At 43.3% G+C, this 20,000-nt stretch overlaps 1 protein-coding gene across 1 annotated transcript in view; it reads left to right on the top strand.

The window, feature by feature from the left end:
* hth (Meis homeobox homothorax) overlaps nucleotides 1-18,352 on the top strand; it is a 33,861-nt gene extending 15,509 nt beyond the window's left edge. Inside the window, exon 3 of the mRNA XM_076174448.1 lies at nucleotides 16,419-18,352. Coding sequence (XP_076030563.1) covers nucleotides 16,419-16,572 — 154 coding nt within the window. The 3' untranslated portion in view covers nucleotides 16,573-18,352. The remainder of the gene's footprint in view (nucleotides 1-16,418) is intronic.
* Nucleotides 18,353-20,000: the final 1,648 nt, after the last annotated feature.

The raw sequence follows: 20,000 nt of genomic DNA, 5'->3' as shown, positions 1-20,000 counted from the left end.
GTCTCCAGAGATCTCCTAGGACGACAGACTCCCTATGTTTATCTCCAAATTCCGATACTCTTAACTTCCTCTGGTCTCCAAGGTCTGTTCGCCTACCTTGGCTTCATCAATATCATACCAACGTCAATCTCCAAAGCATTAAACCGATCTCCGTATCCGTTCTCCCATTCCCTCAGCGTTATATCAGTACCCGGTATCTCCGCAGTATCACAAATGTCTCCTAACGCAGATCAAATACACTGATCACGTTACCTCTGTCTCCTATCCTGATCTCATGTGAATATCCTTCATCCTGGTCTCCGCCATATTCAGATCTCCTTTACCCAGATCTATACATACACGTCTTCCACCTATGATCTCCTTCCCAATTCCCCTGGTCTCCCATAGCCGAAGCAAATGATCTCCATGATCTCCTGGACATCATATTGGTCTCCTATATTCTATCTCCTCCCCAATATCCTTGGTCGCCCATAGCCCAGGCAAATGATCTCCATGATCTGGTCATCATACTAGTCTCCTACGTTCTATCTCCTGCCCAATACTCCCTTGATCTCCTATAACCAAACACACACAACAGCGGCACCAGAAGGGCCATCAGGATAGAACCGCTGGTGAACGAGGTCATAACACCAACCGTGACCAAAACACACACAAACCTCCCCCGATCTCCTGGACCTCATACACGTCTCCGCATACGATCTCCAAGCCCCACCGAAACCGAGGAGACATTCCAGCGAATAGGTCGGACTTGAGTCTAACTACCTGTAACTACGCGGCCGGGTCGTTAACAAGGTAGTTGGGATGCCGGGCGGCTGTTAGTGGCCAAACAGGGCGATTCGGGTCTGGTCAGCGTATCTTCAACGATGTGCCATCGCGATGGTTGACCTGCTGAAGTGCCTTTGGCTCCAGTGCCAACTTTGGTGCCAGGAATTCGCGATGCCGATTTGACACCATAGTGAGTGTAGCAGTGCGTAAATTACCATAATATACTATTGTGCGACAACCGTAGTGAGATTGTGAATGTGGTAGGGGTTACCATACTGAGATTGTGAGGGTAGTAGTGCGTAAATTACCACAATATACTATTGCGCAACTACCATAGTGAGATTGTGAGTGTGGTAGGGGTTACTATAGCGAGATTGTGTGTGTAGTGGGGTTTAAGTTGCCATAATATATTACTATGCGACTACCGTAGTAAGATAGTGAGTGTGGTAGGGTTTACTGTGGTGAGATTGTAAGCGTAGTGGGCTATAAGTTACCATAATACCGATACTATTGTGAGCCTATTACAGCGAGATAGTGAGTGTAGTGGGATGCTATTTACCATAATACCGATACTATTATGTGCCTACCGTGGTGATATTATGAGTGTAGTGGGGTGCAATTTACCATAAGACCGATACTATTATTCGCCTATTCGTAGAGCGGCCTACAATACTATTACTATTGTGGTATTAGAGCAACTCAGGCATTCGCGGTATTAGATTGATACCATAATGGAAAGGATAGGTGAGGGGGAGGAAGTTACCATAATACCGATACTATTATGGTGGAGCGGCCTGCAATACCATTACTTTTGTGGTATTAGATCGACCCAGGGAGTATTTTAGTATTTGAGATACCAGATAGGTGGGAAAGATGGGGGAGTTACCATAAGACTTTGGTATTTCCGATATCAGGTTGGTATCGTTGTTGAAGTTACAATAGTACAATTATTTTATTTTATTCTATATTATTCAATTTTTATTTTTATTTAATTTTGTTTTCATTTATTTAATTGTTTGTCTATTTTGAGCGACTCGTGGAATAATTTGGTATTCGCATTACCGGGCTAATACCATGGAGGGATTACCATAATACGATTACTATTGTACTATAAGGGTTACTTCGCCCCGGTAATACTTTGGTGCGAATTACCATTACCAGTGTTTTACGGCTAACATTATCATTGGGTTACTCTGATAATGTATTAAGGTTACCAAGTTACTATAGTGTAATTATAGTTGTATGAGTAATACTACAGGTGTTGGGATATCTTGTCACTACTAGTAGTGTACATTGCTTCTATCCTCGTAGACCTGAGGGGATGGGCTTCGTGTGGGCTATGAAGGGGGCGATAAAGTAATGGGCTAAGGAAGATGGGGTAGAGGAGAATAGGGCTTTTAGATCTCTTACGAGCCCTTGAGAATCGGGGCTTGACGTACTAAAACCCTGAGCCTGTAGCCCTGATTGGTCGAGCGAGTCCAGATTGGTTGATGTCCCGTGAATAGCCGAAAGGTAGCCCGGGATGATTTGTAGCCCTGAAATGCTGATTAGTAGCCCTGGGACCATACAAGCCCCTTACCATGGAAATGGAAGCCTTGTTTTGATGGGGACGGGATGTTGGATAGAAAATTTGATTATAGCCCTCAAGTGCTGAATAGTAGCCCTAAATGTGGTGATAAGCCTTTAAAGGTCCTTTTTGGTAGATAACGGAGCATTGTTTTAATGGGGAGTAATGGTTATGGTGGAACGCGGAAGAGGAGAAGAGAGAGGTTATGTCAGAGTCACACTGTGCGTCAACGTCGGATGCGGCCAAATGACGTTTGCAAGTTTAATTATCTGAATAAAATCACCTGGCGACAGCCAAGACTTGATATGACCCCCCCCCCTGGTCAAAATACTATAACCTTTGAATTCTAAGGACTCCTAAGGGATAATTTGCTGGCGCCAAAAACAAACCCATTGGCGCCGAAATGTGTGACACCGCAGCATTGGCGCCGGGCGATCTGACACCGGCCTTAGGAAATTAAAATGTATAAAGATATTCAACCACCACCACCCGCCCCACCCACTCCCTCCTCGGAAGGGGGCTGGGTGGGGGGGGGGCGGCTTCGCCAAAAGCCATCGTTTATTACAAGCCGCCCAATAAGCTGGCATCCCACAGATCCCAATTATTTGTCTACAATCCTTCAAAGATAATCCTAAGTGTTAATCCCACTACACTGTCTTGGCGTCACCGAAATCCTGCAGAAATCCTATTCACAGGACTGACAGGTGATGGTATATTTGTTCCGCCGTGTCGGGGGGAGGGGGGGGAGGTAAGGGATGGAGGGATGGGCGGGTGGGAGAGGGGGGGTCGAGTCCTGGGCTGTGCTGACTTGTCTGGCCGTCCCGTCTAAATATCCGTCTTTGTCTTCTTACCCGTCCGTCCGTCCATCATTCCGTCTAGATATTCTTTCTGTCCTTTTACCAGTCTAAATATCCGTCTTTCTGTCCTTACCCGTCTAATCATCCACCTCCCTGTACTCTTGCCCGTCTAAATGTCCGTCTCTGTTTTCCTACCCGTCTAATTATCCACCTCCCTGCCCTCTTACCCGTTTAAGTATCCGTCTTTCTGTCACCTTACCCGTCTATATATCCGTCTCTCTGGCCATGCGGGTCATCGAAATCGTCTTTATCGTCTTCAGGAGCGGAGGCCATTTGCTAAGACTGGGTCAAAGAATTTTGTAAAAATATAGATATATAAATAAAATAAATGGATCAATAAATAGATAGAATAAGATCAATTAGAACATAATAAGAGAAGATGAAAAACGAATATGTAATCATGAAACTGAAAGAATAGAAATAATGATAATAGTGATAATAATTAATAGTAATAAAGATGATAGTAATGATAATAATACTTTCACATCATTGTGGGAAATCTATGTAAAATTACCGTAGTAGAAAAAGAGACTTGAAAGAAATACACGGGTGTGTGTGTGTATATATATATATATATATATATATATATATATATATATATATATATATAATGTAGCACATTTGTAAAATATGCTACATTATCTGCTGAAGAGGACCACAGATAGTGGTCGAAATATGCTGATTTTCTGTTCCTCTTATCTTATTCTCCGACAGTGAGTTGATAAGTCATATATTAATATGTGTGTGTGTACATTATATATATATATATATATATATATATATATATATATATATATATATATATATAAATATATATATATATATATATATATATATATATACATATATATATATGGAGTGTACAGTTGAGTGAATAAATTCATCAACACTTTACGATGTGTTGGAGACTTGATATATGGTAATAACAAAAAACGCAGAGATCTGTCGTATAATAATTAGCGAAAGACGCGCTATCCTCTTGTTTATTTCTGTTGTCATGTCTACCAAATGGCGGACGTGTCTTGAGTAGTGTAAGAATTGAAAATCCCTTTTTCCATATCATTGTTGACGGAGCTTGTTGCCATAGTTGTACGTCTGGCAGAATCCGGGAAAGATAATGATAATGAAAAATATACATATAATAACCAAAGCAAATCACCGGCCGATTGCTCCTAAGATGTTTTATTATCATTGTTTTTCGTCTGTTTTGTCATTATCACTTTATATGTTCGTGCCTATTTCTCTATTCGTTTCAGCTTATTTATAATATCTAATCATGACGTTAGTTATTATCGTCTACTCCTTTTCATCCACTATTGTCATTATGATTTTTTTAATGTATCGTCTAATGATTGTTTCAACATTTTTGCTAAGCTAGTAGCGTATCGGAAGTGTATTTGTCTCGCATTCGCTCATATGTGGGTTCGAATCCCGCACTTCTCTCCGATTCTCAGCAGTGACCAGCCCAAACAGTCCATGGGTGAAACAGGCCAAATGTGACGGCTTCGGCTGCAACTACTCATCGCCTCTTGGCGTAAGCTCCTGGCCAACTTCCACCTTTGGTGGATCGAGGTGGATTGTATTTCCTGAGGAAGAACGATCCCCCTTCGGCAGTGCTCTTGTCCGGGAAACTTCCGAAGTTCGCGAAGTTCATGTTAGCCTCGATCTCTTCGACAGGAGGTTCTTCGGCAGCGCTCTTGTCCGGAAACTTCCGAAGTTCGCGGACTTCATCTGTCCCCAAATGCATGAAAATTTCAAGCGTTGAACCAGAAACAAATAAGTCAAGGGCGCCGTTGGCACTGAATAGGTTAAAAAAAATCCCTAAAATAAATTGGGGGAACAAATCCCGAAAATCGTTCAAATATACCTAAAATAATAACCGCCGCGGTTCAATTGCATTGTAAGTCAATGGAAGCGATCACACACAACCGCGCTGTTTTGTTTTTCTTGACTATGCGGTACCGCCAGTGACTATCACCTGTCCTGGCTATCCGAACACATAGGGCAAAGATAGTTGCTTTGGCCGTAGTTGAGCGTCTCCTGGTGGGAACAGCGATCAGTCAAGTTGACTGTGTTAGTTAATCAGTAGTGCTAGTTCTCGACTAGTATGAGTTCTAGCTGGTGACTAGTAAAAGGATATTAGTACGGGCGCTAGGTGCAATTATTAGCCTACTACCATAGCCGATGGTGGGTGACGCGCATCCTACTACCTGGAATCCTATTTAGGTAAACGTGTTGGTTGTAGATTCGGTTAAAAAAATCAGCCTCGTACTTTACAGCTTAGAGCAAAACATCCCCATTAGAAAATAAAAAGGTTCTAGACAATCGTTTAATGATCGTCAAAGAACCATGAACGATCATCGTTGAGCAATAGTCGTACCGCGATAATCGTACTAAGCTAAATGTGCCCTTTACTAGTGCATTGCTGGCCTTCTTTGTGTGACTTACGAGTCAGTATCAGTACTCAGGTAACTGGCTCAGTATTGTTATTATATACACATTCGATCATTGGAAGAATAAAAAGAAAAACAAATAACTTGAAAGCTATCAAGAAGCGCAAATTTTCGTGTAGTGCATCAATCTGTGGAGCAATGTGGATAAAAAAAAGATAAATAAAGTAGACAAATAAAATAGATAAATCAGAGAATGAATAAATAAAACCGAGTTTAACAATGGAGACAAGAGACATCTCCATTCCTGTGCACACACATACGTACACACACACACACACACGTACACACGTACACACGCAGTCCTCCGTATTGTAGGACACCGTCGTTGTCCCCTACAAAGTCAAGTTCAAGCGCTCCTTTCCCAGCGGCGCGGACGCCAAGTGTCACCTGCGATTAGCTTTGCTGGAAGTCTCGCGCTCCGTCGAGTCGTCTCTGTCGCGGACAGTCTTCCTCCTCCTCCTCCACCTCCTCCTTCTATTCCTCCTCTTCCACCTCCTCCTTCTATTCCTCCTCCTCCTCCTCTTCCTCCTCCTCCTCCTCTTCCTCCTCCTCTTCCTCCTCCTCCTCCACCTATTCCTCTTCCTCTTCCTCTTCCTCCTCCTACTATTCCCCCTCCTCCTCCTCCTCCTCCTCTTCATCTTCCTCCGACTCCGCTTCCCCCTCTTCATCTTCCACTTTCTACTTCCACTTCTTTTCATCTTCCTTTTCCTCCTCCTCTTCCTCTGCTTCTTTCTTCTACTCTTTTTCTTCCTCTTCCTTCTCATCCTCATTATCCTCTTTCTTCTCCTTTTCCCCGCCCTCCTCCTCTGCTTCTTCCTTCTCCTCTTCCTCCTTTTCTACCTCTTCCTTCTTCTTCCTCTTCCTTCTCCTCCTCTTCCTTTTCCTCCTCCTCCTCCTCTTTTTCCTCCTCCTCCTCTTCTTCCTCCTTCAGCGCTCCCGAGATCATTTCCGACCTGATTACTTGAAACGATTAACCTGAAAGGAGAAGAGAGGAAGCTTCCGCCAGGAGACTCTTCGCTGTGGCCAGAACCGTCACCTTCACCCTCACTGTAGCCAGGGCAAGTGAATGTCATCGGTATCCGTTGGGGATCGATCTCGGGTCTTCGAAGTCGGATGCGGAAAGGATCTCTGGAATTAGTGGCCTTCCGATATTCGCATTAAGTGAAAGAAAATTCATAAAATTTTGGATAAAGATTTTTTTTTCTATATGTATATTTCTAGCATTTTTTTTTCGAAACAATTTATTTTGTCTTCGTTTTTTTTTTGTTTTTTTTTTTTGGTTTTGGATTTTGGTTTTCGGTTTTTGGATTTCGGAAGTTCTTGAAGCTTCCGATCGGTGAGCAAGTCTGAAAAAAAATCTTATATAAATCCCAGAGTCTCCACAGAGTTGAATTATATCATCAGACGACACGCGCGCACACACACACACACACACACACACACACACACACACACACACACACACACACACACACACACGGGTTGGGGCGAGGACCTTTCTAGGGGAGGCCCCCTCTGGCCGTGTCTGTCGTGTGTAATGGTGTGTAAGCATTACACAACGGTGTGTATGATTTATTCCGCGGGACTTACACACGTACCATATCGTGTACACATAACCGACATATCGAGCAGTCACGTGTGTGTGCGCGTGTACACTAGCGATCATTTGCACATAGAGACAAACACGGACGTGAACGCGCGCGCCCGCCCAGGACTGAAATAATTTCAGTATCGCTGCGCTGCGAGTCGTTACTCCAACTCTCGTGGGCGGGGAGTTGGGGTATCTGTGTGCGTGTAAGGTCACAGCATTACCCATAGATCAGTTATATATGAGCTCTGAGCTCTCGTATACGGGAGGGAAGTAGCTGTTGATCAAGAGTCCAACATTTGATCCAAGACCATGGTGAAACACACACACACACGCGCACACACACACACACACACACACACACACACACACACACACACACACACACACACACACACACACACACACACACACACACACACACACCAAAGTAGCCATCATCACCCCTTTTCCTTTCACCCCATTACCCTTTCCCCCTACTGATCTCCCCCCCCCTCTCCCCCGTCCGGGTGCTTCCTGCGCGCACCTCAGCGACGCCGCCAAAGGGGTGAACCCACACAAGGTGACGAAATCCTCGTTTATCCGGAACGTTATCCGCCCGGGCCCGGAACTTTATCCGGTGCCGGGGAAGGAGGAGGAGGAGGAGTGAGGGAAGCCGTAGATGAAGCCCCCGAAGTGAGGGATTTGCGGGAGCTTGAGTGGCGCAATTTATTGAGGGTTATGGGGGGGAGGGGGGAGAAGGGTGGGGGGGGAGGGGGGATTAGTGGCCGGGCATCAGAGGACGCAAAAGGGGGAGGCGATGTTTGGGTGTTTGGTGTTGAAAGGGATCGCACTATTATTTAGTTATGGATGACGAATACTCCGCTTTGTTCTTGGCCTTGTCAGACATCGAAGCCAATACAAGGTTGTCCTCGGTTTGAGGAGAACCTCGAGGTCTTCCCGAAGTGAATAGAATCACCTGACAGCAAGTCCAAGGTCAGACTTCATCTTGAGCATCAACCCTGGTTCTCTCTTAAATGAATAAAATCATTTAGCGTCAAACAGGTAAAAGAAAAAATACCCCAGATAATTGAGAATTCCATAAAAATGTCCCTGAAAATAGTTTTAAAAAAATCCCTATCCCGTATACACGGGTATACGAATAGGGGATTAATAGGAACGGGATTTAACCCGTGTGTTCCTGAAATCCCTATTTCCCTACCTCCCTCTTTCCCATTTACCTTCTCCTTCCCTCCTTCCCTCGTTCTCTCATTCCTTCACTATCTCCCTCATTCCCTCCTTATCTCCCTCATTCTCCTCCTCTCACAATCCGTATCCTTCTATCCTTCATTCTTTCCCTCCTCCCCTATTCTCCTCCCTTCCACTCCCATATCCTACATCATTACTCCTCTCCTCCCTCCCATTATCCTTTTCTCTTCATACTATTATTCGTTTTCCTTTCTCCTTTTTTTTTCAAAAAGTAATTTTGAAATTTTCCAAAATTTTCCTTTAAGAAAATACCCTCATGAGTAATTTTGATTTTTTTCTTCTTCTTATTCTTCAGGAATCATTTTGAATTCTCCTTTCTCCGTTTTTTCTTTAAGTGTAATTTCTAAATTTCACTTTCCCTTCCTCCATTTTTTTTCTTGGAGAATAATTTTGAGTTTCGCTTTTTTTTTTTTTTCTTTTTCTTCAAGAGTAATTTGGTTGAAACCTCCTTGGGTCTTTGGGATTTTATTTGGAGTCTCGCGATCGGCGGCCGCCGAGTGCCGTCGTAAACCACAAGCGCCGTCGAGACCGGGAGTGGATTAACATAGTTCTAATATATAAGGCCTCCCCCTTCTCCTCCTCCTCCTCCTCCTCCTCCTCCTCCTCTTCTTATTTCTCCTCCTCTTCCTCCTCCTCCTCCTACTCCTCCTCCTCCTCCTCCTCTTCCTCCTCCATCTCCTCCTCCTCCTCTTCCTCCTCCATCTCCACCTCCTCCTCTTCCTCCTTCATCTCCACCTCCACCTCTTCATCCTCATCCTTCACCTCATCGTCATCCTCCACCTCCTCCTCCTCCTCCTCCACTTTCATCTTCTTCTTCTTCTTCTTCTTTTTCTTCTTATCCTTCTTCTTCTTCTTCCTCTTCCTCCTCTTTTTTCTTTTTGACGAGATGCCAGTATCGTGTGGTGTAAAAGGTTTCATTGTCTAGGTATAGAATGTGGTCTACAACGCTTATAAATTCTAAAAAATAGAAAAAATGAATAAAAAATAAAAATAAATAGTTAAATGAACTAATGAAATAGAAAATAATTAAAGGAACTGAAGCTAATATTCGCAATATACCACAAGAACTTGGTTGACAACTATTCCCATCACCGTCACAGATATCTAAACTTTTAATTTTGTGATCCTAATTGCAACGTGTGTGTGTGCGTGCGCGCGCGTGCGTATACGTCCGTATAATTATGTACATACACATATATCAAATGATAATGTAATAAAGGAAACTGAAGGCTTATGAGCGTGTTAGAATAATGTTATGGAAAGCTTTTAGAGATGCAGTACATGGCGTAAAAGTAAAGTGGAAAAGGAAAGGATTTGTTTGCAGCATTTATGGACTTGATGAAGGCGTATGAACGTGTTGTTATATTAATGTTATGGAAAGCTTTTGAAGATATACTATATGTAAGTAAAGCGGAATAGTAAGGGATTTGTTTGTGGTTTTTATGGACTTGATGAAGGCGTGTGAGCGTGTTGTTATATTAATGTTTTGGAAAGCTTTTGAAGATATATGGTGTGAAAGTAAAGTGGAATAGGAAGGGATTTGTTTGTGGCTTTTATGGTCTTGATGAAGGCGTATGAGCTTGTTGCTAGAATAGCGTTATGGAGAGCTTGAAGATCTATAGCTTGAGAGTTAAGTGGTCGAGGACAGTGAGGAGCAGGTACGAGCGAGTCGAGGCATGACGGAGCAAGTGTGTGATGTCGCTGTGGATGTTCAACAAATACACAGCGTGAATAGAGACGAGGTGACATGAAAACAAGGAGGAAATAAAAGTGAGTGGCATTAGCGGAGGGGAATGAAAAATGGACTGTGAACAGTCTTATGCGTTCGCGTACGGTTTGTGTGTGTGTACGTGTCTCTGTGTATGTATGTGTGTACGTGTGTGTGTGTTTGTTTTCGTCTCCGCGTGTGGGCGTGCGGGCGAGCGCGCGTTTACCTATACACAAATTCACAAATAGATGAAATACTATCGGATACGCTTATATATATTTGCATTAACATAAATTATTGGTTCAGCTGGGATGCCGTGGTTGAGGCATGTGGATGGAGAGAAATAGTAGAACGCAGGCGGAAATAAAGATGACGAAGACGGAAGAAGGAGGGGGAGGAATAAATAGTGACAGAAGAAGAAGAAGAAGAAGAGGGGAGGAAAGAGAAGAATAGGGATGGAAGAAGAGGAGTAAATGTAAAGAGAAAGAGGAGAGCCTGAGGAGGGGAAGGAAGAGAGAAGGAGAGTTTGTGGGGAGAGGAGAATGAGAGGAGGAAGAAGAAGAAGAACAACAAAAAACGAGAACGGAGGAAGATTGGGGCTAGAACAAGAACAGTAAACGAGAAAAGGAAGAGGGGGAGAGAGAGAGCGAGAGAGAGAAAGAGAGGATTTGGGGAGAGGAAAATGGAGGAGGAGGAGGAGGAGACCTCCAAAGGGAAGAAGCAATAGACACAAGAAGGGGAGATGAGAAGAGAGCAAGAACTAACCTCCACAGAGGAACAAAGTGGGGGCAAAAGGGACGAGCTGACGGGAATGTACAGGGGCAACGGTGGGGCAAAGCGATTGGAGGGGAGGACAGGGGGCAACGGCAGGGCTGCAGCACGAGGGGCGTGGGGCAATGGGCAGTGGTATGGGCAACGCTATAGCAAAGCGTATGTGGGGCAATTGTAACGTGGGACGATGTGCTTTAATTTGAGCGTAAGAGAACTACCTTGGGGCAATTTGAATACGAGAATGAAGACAAGCCTTTGCAGTGAACGAAGTAAGATGTGTGTGTTTATATATGTGTGTGTATGTATATATATGTATATATATATGTATATATATATATGTATATATATATATATGTATATATATGTATATATATATATATATATATATATATATATATATATGTATATATATATATATGTATATATATGTATATATATATATATATATATATATATATATATAATATGTGTGTGTGTGTGTGAGTAAAGCATCGAAAGAACCGACTGAGTTTGCAACGGAATTACTCTTAAGTATATCATACATACATACATACATACATACATACATACATACACATGAGCCTTTATTTATCTATATGTATGTGTGCGTGTATTATTTTTTCAGAATTAGAATTATATTCGGATGAAAGTACGGCACTGAATTAATGGGGGGAAGTAATATATGTGTGTGTGTGTGTGTGTGTGAGAGAGAGAGAGAGAGAGAGAGAGAGAGAGAGAGAGAGAGAGAGAGAGAGAGAGAGAGAGAGAGAGAGGAGCGAAAGAGCATTACCCATAGATCGGGCAGTATATAAGCGCTCAGCTCTCATCCGGAAGGGTAATAGTTGTCGATCACGGGACCAACACGTGATCAAAGACAACGGTGATTCACACATGTTCTGGAGAAGATGAAAGTGAAATCCGAAGTATTTAACTTTCCTGTCACTACGCAAATTCAACCAGAATTTAAAGGATAAACAGTCGAATCCCAACATATACAATATATCGTGACAATCTTTCCTTCTTAATGGTTTTCCACACCCGTCTATTCTTTGGTCTCACTTGTGTAAGGAGTATCTCTTTCCTCATATATTTTTTTTTTTTTTACTATCTTGTATAATTTTACTTTATTCATTTACTTGTTCTCATAAGTTTTACTGACTGCTTCATGATCATTACCTTCCTCTGAATCCACTCTTCAGCATTATCTTGTCTTTTGCTTTTAGTCTTCAACATCCTGTGTCCCTCTCAATCATAGAATATTAAATTATATACCAAATTCTCTTTACTTATTCTTAGAAGATGGCCGTACCATGTCAACCTCTTTCTTCATCTATCTATCTATCAGTCTTTAATTTCTTCAATTTTCTTTCTTTGGTACCGTTCATCGCATATTTCCCTAACACGATCCCTCGTCCCCTCTCCACCCTAGAACGTCCACGAGTCACACCCACGCGGGAAAGATTGGTTTCACTCCAGGTGACGTCATCTCCACCTTTATTTATTGTCACTTCTCCAGTTTCCCGTGGCTTTTTTTCTTTATCGCTCTTGCTATTTCTCAACTGCCAGGTTTTGTAACATCCACCCTTTCCGCTTTCCGCTTCCCCGTCCACTTTAATGTACCTGAACACTCCCGTCCTCCATTAAGGTTTGTCTAGTCACCTTGGGGTTCGTTGTTTTAGAACCTTTGTCTTCCTTTACAGGACCGTGACCTTGATTTCATAAGGCACCTGATAACTCGTATTGACCTTGTATCACGGTTCTCATAAACACCAAATAAGAGTATTGGAGCTCTCCGTAACTGAGACGGAATAGACACTTTTACTTTTCCATTGTCGTGAACTTGCTAAATTGTATTGTTCTTTTCTTAAGCATAAAGATGGGTTACCTTTTATCCGAGATGTTTCTCATAAACACCAAATCAGAGTATAGGTCTCCTTTGTCACCGAGATGGTGTTGTAGTCAGAATAAAAGGAAATGTGTGACACTTCTTCCATTTTTCCATTATCGTGATCTTGTTAGATTATATTATCCTTTTCTTAAGAACAGAATAAAGATGGGTTATCTTTTATCCGATATGTTTCTCATAAACACCGTAAGATAGATTATAATCCTGCCGCTACCGAGGCGGGAGTGGGAGAGGAATAAAATAACCAGACGACCGCTGGACGGCAAAGAAAAATACCACCCGGTACGTAAGGGAGATAACGTAAACGTTCCCCCATACTTTGAAACGTTTCCTCTGTTGACAGTAAACACAAAGCAAACGTTTACGTCTCTTGTGGTCCTCACAATACCTCCCTTTTCTCCTGTGAATCCGCTCGAACGCCGTTCACCATTTGGTTCATAAATTTGTTGAACAAATATGGGGACATCACTTATCCCAGCTTGCAACCCTGACTCTACACTAAAACGCGCGTATCTTCCGCACACAATATTACTTGTGCCTCGTTTTCGTCTGACATGCTCTCCAACGCTTCCTGTAATAAATATTTTGCCCACCTTAAAAGCTTTCTCTCGATTTATGAAAGCCATGCATATCTTCCGACCCGCCATGAGCGTTTCACGAGTTAGGTTTTTAATATGAATACTTGATTGACATCTCAGTGTCTACTTTTCAGAGACGTTCTGCTTTTCCCCGTTGTTCTTCTCTTCTCTTTTCTTCTCTTTTCTCTTCTCTTTTCTCTTCTCTTTTCTCTTCTCTTCTCTTCTCTCTTGTTCTCTATTCTTTTCCTTCTCTTTTCTCTTCTCTTTTCTCTTCTCTTTTCTCTTCTCTTCTCTTCTCTCTTCTTCTCTTCTTCTTTTTCTTCTTCTTCTTCTTTTTCTTCTTCTTCCTTTTTTTTCTTTTTTTCTTCTCTCCTCTTCTCTCTCTCTCTCTCTCTCTCTCTCTCTCTCTCTCTCTCTCTCTCTCTCTCTCTCTCTCTCTCTCTCTCTCTCTCTCTCTCTCTCTCTCTCTCTCTCTCTCTCTCTCTCTCTCTCTTCTTTTTCATTAACCTAACCTTGCTCCATATTCCTCCCATGAGACCTTAACAGGTTTATTTCTCTCCTAATTCTAACATTTCCTTTCCTAATTTTTGCATTTCCTCCTGTCTCCCTTCCATTTGTATTTGGAATTCATAGGCTTTCTTGCAGTCGCACGTGGCCTCTATTTTTTTTTCTTTCGAAAATTCTTTGCAGCCATTCATCCATAAGTTTCCTTCCTTTTTGAAAAAAAAATCGTGTGTGTGTGTGTGTGTGTGTACGTGTAGGTTTACGTACGTGCGTATGCATGCGTATACGTTTATGTATATATATATATATATATATATATATATATATATATATGTTGGTACATTGTGACAAGTTGATGAAGGTGGAAAAAGAAGTCACGGGTCTAGTTCCGAGTTACTGAGTTTATTCCTGACCGGTTTCGCACAGAGCGAAACCGGTCAGGAATAAACTCAGTAACTCGGAACTAGACCCGTGACTTCTTTTTCCACCTTCATATATATATATATATATATATATATATATATATATATATATATATATATATAGATGCAATACATATTGTATACACATACCAAACATACACACACACACACACACTGACACACACATATAAAGACTGAAAGAAAGAAATAGAGAGAGAGAGAGAGAGAGAAATAGAGAGAAGCGGGCGGGGGGGAGTAGGAGGGAAGGAGACTTGGATATACATAATATGCATATATATCGTACTTTATGTGCATGTTTATAATTTTCCGTACAGAGTTGTCTGCCCGATGCCCGACGCTCGAGATTCGGCCGTGCAGCTCAGGCGCCTTACCCTTCTTGTCCTTCCTTCCTGTCCTTCCTTCTTGCCCTTCCTTCCCGCCTTCCCGCCCTTCCTTCCTTCCTTCACTTCTTCCTTCTTTCTTTGTTTCCTTCCTTGTTTCCTTTCTTTGTTCCTTTTCTTCCCTTCTTTCTTTTTTTCTTTCTTCCTTCCTTGCCTTCCTGCCTATTTCCTTCTTCCATTCCTTCCTTCTTCCTCTCCTCCTTTCTTCCTTTCCTCCCTTCTTCCCTTCCTCTCTTCTTCCTTTCCTCCCTTCCTCCCTTCTTCCTGTCTTCCCTTACCTTCTTTCTTACCCTCCCTTTCCTTCTCTCCTGTCCTTTGCCCTTTCCTTTCGGCAGAATTGCAATGACGGGGTCCAACCTCGGGTCCAACCATGGGTGCAACCCTGGGTTCAAAACCAGGTCCAACCGTGTCCAACCGGGTCTAATCATAGGTCCATCCACGGGTCCAACCCCAGGTCCAACCCCGGGTTCAACCCCGGGTCCAGTCCCTGGTCCAACCATATCCAAATTGGTCCAACCAAGGGTTCGTTCCCTGGTCCAATCCCAGCTCCAACCCCGGGTCAATCCCGGCCCAACCCTGGGCCCAACCCCAGGTCAAACTGGGTCCAACCACGGTCCAACCAGATCCAAACACGGTCCAACCAGGTCCAACCCCAGGTACAATTCCAGATCCAACCGGGTCCAACCCCGAGTCCAACCCCGAGTCCAACCCCGAGTCCAACCATGGGTCCAACCCCGGGTCCGGAGTTCAGGGGACCAGAAAGTGAAATGTCTAACTCTTTCCTGATGATCCTGTTCGAAGCGCATCAAGGTTTTTCACAGACTTCGGGAAGAATTTCGGTGACATTCATAAGCATTTAAATTTGCATGTAGCTCTCTTCACCGAAAAACAAATCTCTAATATTGGAAATTTTCCATTATCCGGAAGTTCCCAACATTCAAAACGAAATGGTCCTTAATCGAGACGAAATCCCGAATACTGAAAACAGTTTCGGTAGCTTAAAAAAAAAAAAAAAAAAAAAAAATCGCTTTCGAAAAATCGAGTTATTTGGCTTCTGAAACTTGATGGCGGTCATCATCTTATACTGTGCTGTTGATTCTCTGTTCAATGTTCCTTTGGGAATATTATTTATTTATTCATAAATATTGGGGGATGATATATGTATATAGCGAGATGTGTTTTATATATGTAATGTATGTATGTAATGTATGTATGTATGTATGTATGTATGTCCATATTTAGGCAGCAAAGCCACATTTTACGCGTAAGTGTTATTTTATTCATGCAAGAATTTATTCATTTTTATTTTACAGGAAAGGTTGTATATTTGATATGTACTAACTTGTGTTTGGATTGTGTTGCATGTTGCCCATGGCCTATTGAAAATACATATATATATTTTTCGAAAACCACAAAAAGACAAAAATAATAAAATAATAATGATAATGATAAACAAGTAAGAAATATATTTTCAATAGATTTTTTATGTATTAGCTCGTATTTGGATTATGTTGCATGTTGTCCATAGCCTCTTTAAAAAAAAAAAAAAAAAAAAAAAAAAAAAAAATCAAGAAACCTCCCCATTATGTTTTTCTTTTTTTAGTTCTTCTGTTGTTGTCGCCACCTATTAACCTCATCCTCCACTTACAGACACCCGCTGTTCCCGCTTCTCGCCCTCATCTTCGAAAAGTGCGAACTGGCCACATGCACGCCCAGGGAACCAGGAGTAGCGGGTGGTGACGTCTGCTCATCAGAATCCTTCAATGAAGACATCGCCGTATTTTCTAAGCAGGTGCGGACATAATGGTGATCATGAAGTTGGTGATCATGAAGTTGGTGATAATGATGCTAGTGTTGGTGGTGACAGGTGAGAGGGAGGTCAAAAGAGTGTCTGTGACGTCACACGTGTGACGTGGTCGGAGGGCGTGACGTCACGACGTCATAGTTTCCTTCCCCCCCCCCCTGACGGTCCGCCGGCGCCGTTCGCGGCGAACGGCATTTGCGCGGCGTTTCAGCGGGGAACCCTCGACACCGACGAAGACGAAGACGAAGACAGCAAGAACTCTCGAACTCGAATTCGATCTCGATAAAAGTGACTTTGTGATGGTCTCCTTCGGCAGGAGCTTCTAGTTCGGAGGCAAGAACTCAACCCCCGGTGTCCGACCAAAACCTTTTCATCCCCCGGTTTCCGACCAAAACCTCATCCCCCGGTGTCCGACCAAAACCTTCTTATCCCCCGGTTTCCGACCAAAGCCTTGTCATTTCCCAGACTTCGACCAAAACGTTCTTAGATCCTCCAGACTCCTACCAAAACCTTCCCTGCCCCCGGTTTCCGACCAAAACCTACTTTTACCCCGGTTTCCGACCATAACCTTCTCATCCCCCTGTCCCCGACCCAAAAAACTTCTCAACTCCCGGATTTCGACCAGAAGCTTCCTAGTCCCCATGCAACCCATTCCTGTCCCTAACCTAGTAAATCCCTAGTAATTCTGTCTAATTCTAGATAAGCCTCTTGTTATAATCCCTTCTCGACTGACTTCATTATTTCTAATACGGAAGATACTACCAATGTCTCATAGTTTACGAGCTACTAGTTATTAGCTACTAGTTACCAGTTACTCTTTACAAGTTACCTGCTACTAGTCACCTGTTACCAATTACTAGTTACCGGTCACTAGTTACTTATGAACAATTACCTGCTACCAGTTACTAGTTACCAGTTAATAGTTATCATTTACTAGCTACCAGTTGCTAGCTACCGGTTACCAATTACTAGTATCCAGTAGCTACCTGTTATAAGTTACCTGTTACTAGTTACTAGTTACTGCGATGTCCTTCTCTCCCTCCCTATCACCCTCCTCGTCCCACTTCCTCCCTCCCCCTGATCCCCTCACCCCACTGCCATATTCTCCCCAACTCCAAAAACCTTTTGTTCCTTAACACATTTCTACCTCCTCCAATGCCCTACAAATTCCTCCAAATACCTCAAAATACCTCCAATGCCCCCCAAACCATTTAATTTTATTCACTCCAAATCCATCCTAATTTCTCCCTCCAACTCCCTCCAACTCCCTCCAATGCCCTCCAACGTCCTTTAATTTTATTTACTCCCTCTCCCTCCTGACACTCCAAATCCATCCTAATTTCTCCCTCCAATTCCCTCCAACTCCCTCCACTTTACTCCCTCCAATTTCCTTCAATATCCTCGAATACCCTCCATTTCCCTCCTCTTCTCTCTTATCCCCCTCTATGTCCCTCCAAATCCCTCCAACTCCAACAAACGCCCTCATAGTCCCTCCTAATGTGTCCACATTTACACCCCTCCAACTCTCTACTAATTCTAAGAAACTTCCTCCTAATTCCCTCCAACATCCTCCAAATCCACTCCAAACAACTCTGAACATCCCTCCTCCTTCAATCATCCCATACTGCCTCCAAGAGTTCTCCACCTTCTCCAACACTTCTCCCTCCTCCAAAACTCTTAGAGCTTGGGGTCTCCGTCTGTCTCTTCCTTCAACAATATCTTCTCCTCTTTTTGAAAAGCTGCCCATTTTAAAAAATCATCTTAAAAAAAAAAAAAAACACGCAGCCCTGAGGGGCTGGTACTCGGTCTGTATTTCTTACACCTTTTCACACATGGGAGAGATGACAACCGGTGACTGATCCCCTCTTCCTTTACCACTTTGGACCGGTGACACACTGATACACAACACAGACAATAGCCCAAAGTCTCTTCCCAGAGACTTGCGAGAGTTTCCGAGGATCGTTGCCGGCCATTATGGGGCTGCGGGTTTTTCCACTTAGTAAAACTCGAGGCAACAAGTGATTGAGACATATTTCTCCATCATCCTGATATCGTTCTCCAACACTCACCTTTGAGATAATTCTCCTTCCGCTCTCACATCACCCTTCTACATACTTCTCCATCACCCTGAGATCGTTCTCCAATACTCACCTTTGAGATAATTCTCCAACACTCACCCTTGAGATAATTCTCCTTCCGCTCTCACACACCCCTTCGACATACTTCTCCATCACCCTGAGATCGTTCTCCAATACTCACCTTTGAGATAATTCTCCAACACTCACCCTTGAGATCATTCTCCTTCCTCTCTCACACCACCCTTCGACATACTTCTCCATCACCCTGAGATCGTTCTCCAACACTTTGAGATAATTCTCCAACACTCACCCTTGAGATAATTCTCCTTCCGCTCTCACGCCACCCTTCGACATATTTCTCCATCACCCTGAGATCGTTCTCCATCACTTTGAGATCATTCTCCTGTTCTCTAACACCACCCTGTGATATATTTCTCCATCACCCTGAGATAATTCTCCAACACTCGCCTTTGAGACAATTCTCCAACACTCACCTTTGAGATAATTCTCATTCGTCTCTCAAACCACCCTTCGACTTTCCCACCACGCTCCTAATCCCCTTCAACACGGTGACGCTCTTCATACCCTTTATTCTGGCTAAGAAAAAGACGATTCTATTAATCTCAGGGGACGGACCCTTGATTGAAAGTAGTCTTCAGCGATCGGGACCCCATTGAGGTCAGAGTTCAAGTTCTCAGGTGTACAAAAAACGGTCTGTTTCTTGGCCAGAATAGAATGTTTCAACGGCGTCACCGTGTTTAAGGGATTAATCCTGCAACATCTTACTGTTGGTCGTGCAACACACTTTTGTTGCTTCCGGAATGCGCCATGTTCTTCTGTATGCCCTTCCTTATGGACTGTGTAGTCCTTTCCTTTCCTTCTATCCTTCCTTCCTTCCTTCCTTCCTTCCTTCCTTCCTTCCCTCCTTCTTTCCTTCCTTCCCTCCTTCCTTCCTCTTCCTTCCCTCCTTCCTTCCTTCCATCCCTCCTTCCTCCTTTCTTTCATCCTTACTTTCCTTCTTTCCTCCCTTCCTTCCTTCCTTCCTTTCCTCCTATCCTTCCAACTCTCCTTCCTTCCTTCCTTCCTTCCTTCCTTCCTTCCTTCCCTCCTCCCCTCCTCCCCTCCTCCCCACCTCCCCTCCTCCCCACCTCCCCTCCTCCTGTCCTTACTTCCTTCCTTCTTTCCTTCCATCCATACCTTCTTCCTCCTTTCCTTCCTTCTTTCCTTCCGTACTTCCTTTCTCCCTTCCTTCATTTCTTCTGTCCTTATTTTCTTCCTGCTATCCTGCCTTCCTCCCTCCCTCCTTCCCTTTCACCCTCCCTCCCTTCCTCCCTCCCTCCCTCCCTCCCT

The sequence above is a fragment of the Oratosquilla oratoria genome, chromosome 36 (genome assembly GCF_046742065.1).
Source record: "Oratosquilla oratoria isolate Oo_2021 chromosome 36, ASM4674206v1, whole genome shotgun sequence".
In the NCBI taxonomy this organism is placed as follows: Eukaryota; Metazoa; Arthropoda; class Malacostraca; order Stomatopoda; family Squillidae; genus Oratosquilla; species Oratosquilla oratoria.
Note: the sequence above shows the minus strand (reverse complement) of the source record. Positions and strands in the feature narration are given on the sequence as shown.